Source organism: Etheostoma cragini, unplaced genomic scaffold (genome assembly GCF_013103735.1).
Source record: "Etheostoma cragini isolate CJK2018 unplaced genomic scaffold, CSU_Ecrag_1.0 ScbMSFa_3729, whole genome shotgun sequence".
Classification (NCBI taxonomy): Eukaryota; Metazoa; Chordata; class Actinopteri; order Perciformes; family Percidae; genus Etheostoma; species Etheostoma cragini.
Genome location: NW_023268027.1, coordinates 1 through 1,868, shown reverse-complemented (window position 1 = coordinate 1,868; position 1,868 = coordinate 1). Strand labels below are relative to the sequence as shown.

Below are 1,868 nucleotides of genomic sequence, written 5' to 3'. Positions count from 1 at the left end.
TCTGGTGGGTAAAGTAGTGAATATTTACATGGAGTCTGGTGGGTAAAGTAGTGAATATTTACATGGAGTCTGGTGGGTTTGGTGATTTCGAGGCGGTTTCATGTTAAACTAAAACAATCTTACTCTTAAACTAATGTTACAAAATGGCTGCTACGTGAAAGCTGTACTAACTTCTGTCTTTTTGGTGTCGTACACACAGTCCTGACTTCCAAGGTAAAGGTGAGCTGTCGAGAAACTGGCGGGCTGCGTCTCCATAGCAACAGAAGCTGAGGCTCATGGGTAATTGAGGCATTTAGAGAGTGCTGGTGAGAATATAAATCCGTGTCCACAAACCTGTATGATCCAGACTGTCAGTGCAGCTCTCTCACAGCTCCTCCCTCCCTCCGTCCATCGGCTGGGATCATGGACGGGCTGCGGCTGCCCCCCGTCCTGGAGGAGGTCCTGGAGGAGGTCCTGGATCCGTCCGGTCAGTGGTGTCAATAACATTTCTTGTATATAAGCTTCTAATACGATTATTAACTGACGTTGATCTCTCCTCTCGGCCCGAGGAAGACGAGCGGTCGGAGATGAAGACCATCACGTTGACAGGAACTCCGCCGGCCGAAGAGACGGAGGAAGAGGAGGAAGAGAGGGAGGAAGAGGAAGAGGAAGAGGAGTACCTGAGAGGCCAGGTGCTGCAGCTGCTGCTCCAGCTGGACGAGACCAGAGAGGTTTCCCAAAGACACGTAGACGATCTCCTGGAGATGCAGGGTCAGGGACATGAAGTATATAAATATCATTTACGGTGTTTATAGTTCCATAGAGCTGTGATGGTGAAGAGTAATTATGGTAAATATTATTAAAGATAATCTGGGTATGAGAGCGGAGGATGACGCTGTCTCTGGTCTCAGGTCTGCTGGAGGACGAGCGGCTGGCGAGCGCCCACCAGGCCGAGACCTTCACCAGACAGATCCAGGTTCTGCAAGGTGACGGCTCACAATCCACGTCCCTCCCTGGACCGCTGGTCTGGAGAAACCCGCTGCTCTTTATTAATATATATTAATGATTAATAATGATAATAATAATAATAACTGTGGTGCCTCTGGTTGTTGTTGGGGGTGCAGCGGCGCTGCGGGCGCTGCAGGAGGACATGGACGCGCTGCAGGACGAGAAGGACCGCGAGCTGCAGGAGGTGCAGGAGGACCTGCAGGAGGCCCAGGAGGAGGTGCTGCTGCTGCAGGCGGCGGGCGAGGAGGCGGCGGCCGAGCGGGAGAACGACATCGCCGAGCTGCAGGAGGAGCTGCAGCGTCTCCACGCCGCGCTGCAGCGTCTCCACGGCACCACGCCGGAGGACGAGCTGCAGCGTCTCCACGCCGCCACGCCGGAGGACAAGCTGCAGCGTCTGCAGGACGAGCTAAGTTCCAGCACACTGAGAGACAAGGACCGCGAGGAGAGACACAAGACAGGTCAGTCCGTCCCCGTCCTCTGTCTCTGTGTTGGCGTTCTAACCTCCATCCCTGTGCTCTGTCCCTGTGTTGGGACTCTAACCTAATTTGACACGGTCGACCGCGACATATTACTAGACCGATTGGAAAACTGTGTTGGCCTTTCTGGCTCAGAATAGGGATTACTTTGTGTCAATAGGTAATTATACATCTGAACATACAAATATGACGTGCGGAGTTCCCCAAGGCTCCATTCTGGGACCTCTTCTGTTTAACATCTACATGCTCCCACTGGCCCAGATTATGGAAAACAACTAAATTAGTTACCATAGTTATGCGGACCTTACCGCCAGGGGACTATAGTCCAATACAAAAACTGACTAAGTGCATCAAACAAATTAACGACTGGATGTGCCAGAACTTTCTGAAATTAAATGAAGGAAA

General features: G+C 51.9%; 1 protein-coding gene across 1 annotated transcript; it reads left to right on the top strand.

The window, feature by feature from the left end:
• Nucleotides 1-402: 402 nt before the first annotated feature.
• On the top strand, nt 403-1,445 carry LOC117940913 (coiled-coil domain-containing protein 136-like; the record flags this gene model as incomplete). Its single annotated transcript, XM_034866035.1, has 4 exons — nt 403-466; nt 553-750; nt 891-965; nt 1,104-1,445. Coding segments are annotated over exons 1-4 (679 nt in total), but the record flags the coding sequence as incomplete, so codon positions are not given.
• Between the last annotated feature and the right edge of the window lie 423 nt (nt 1,446-1,868).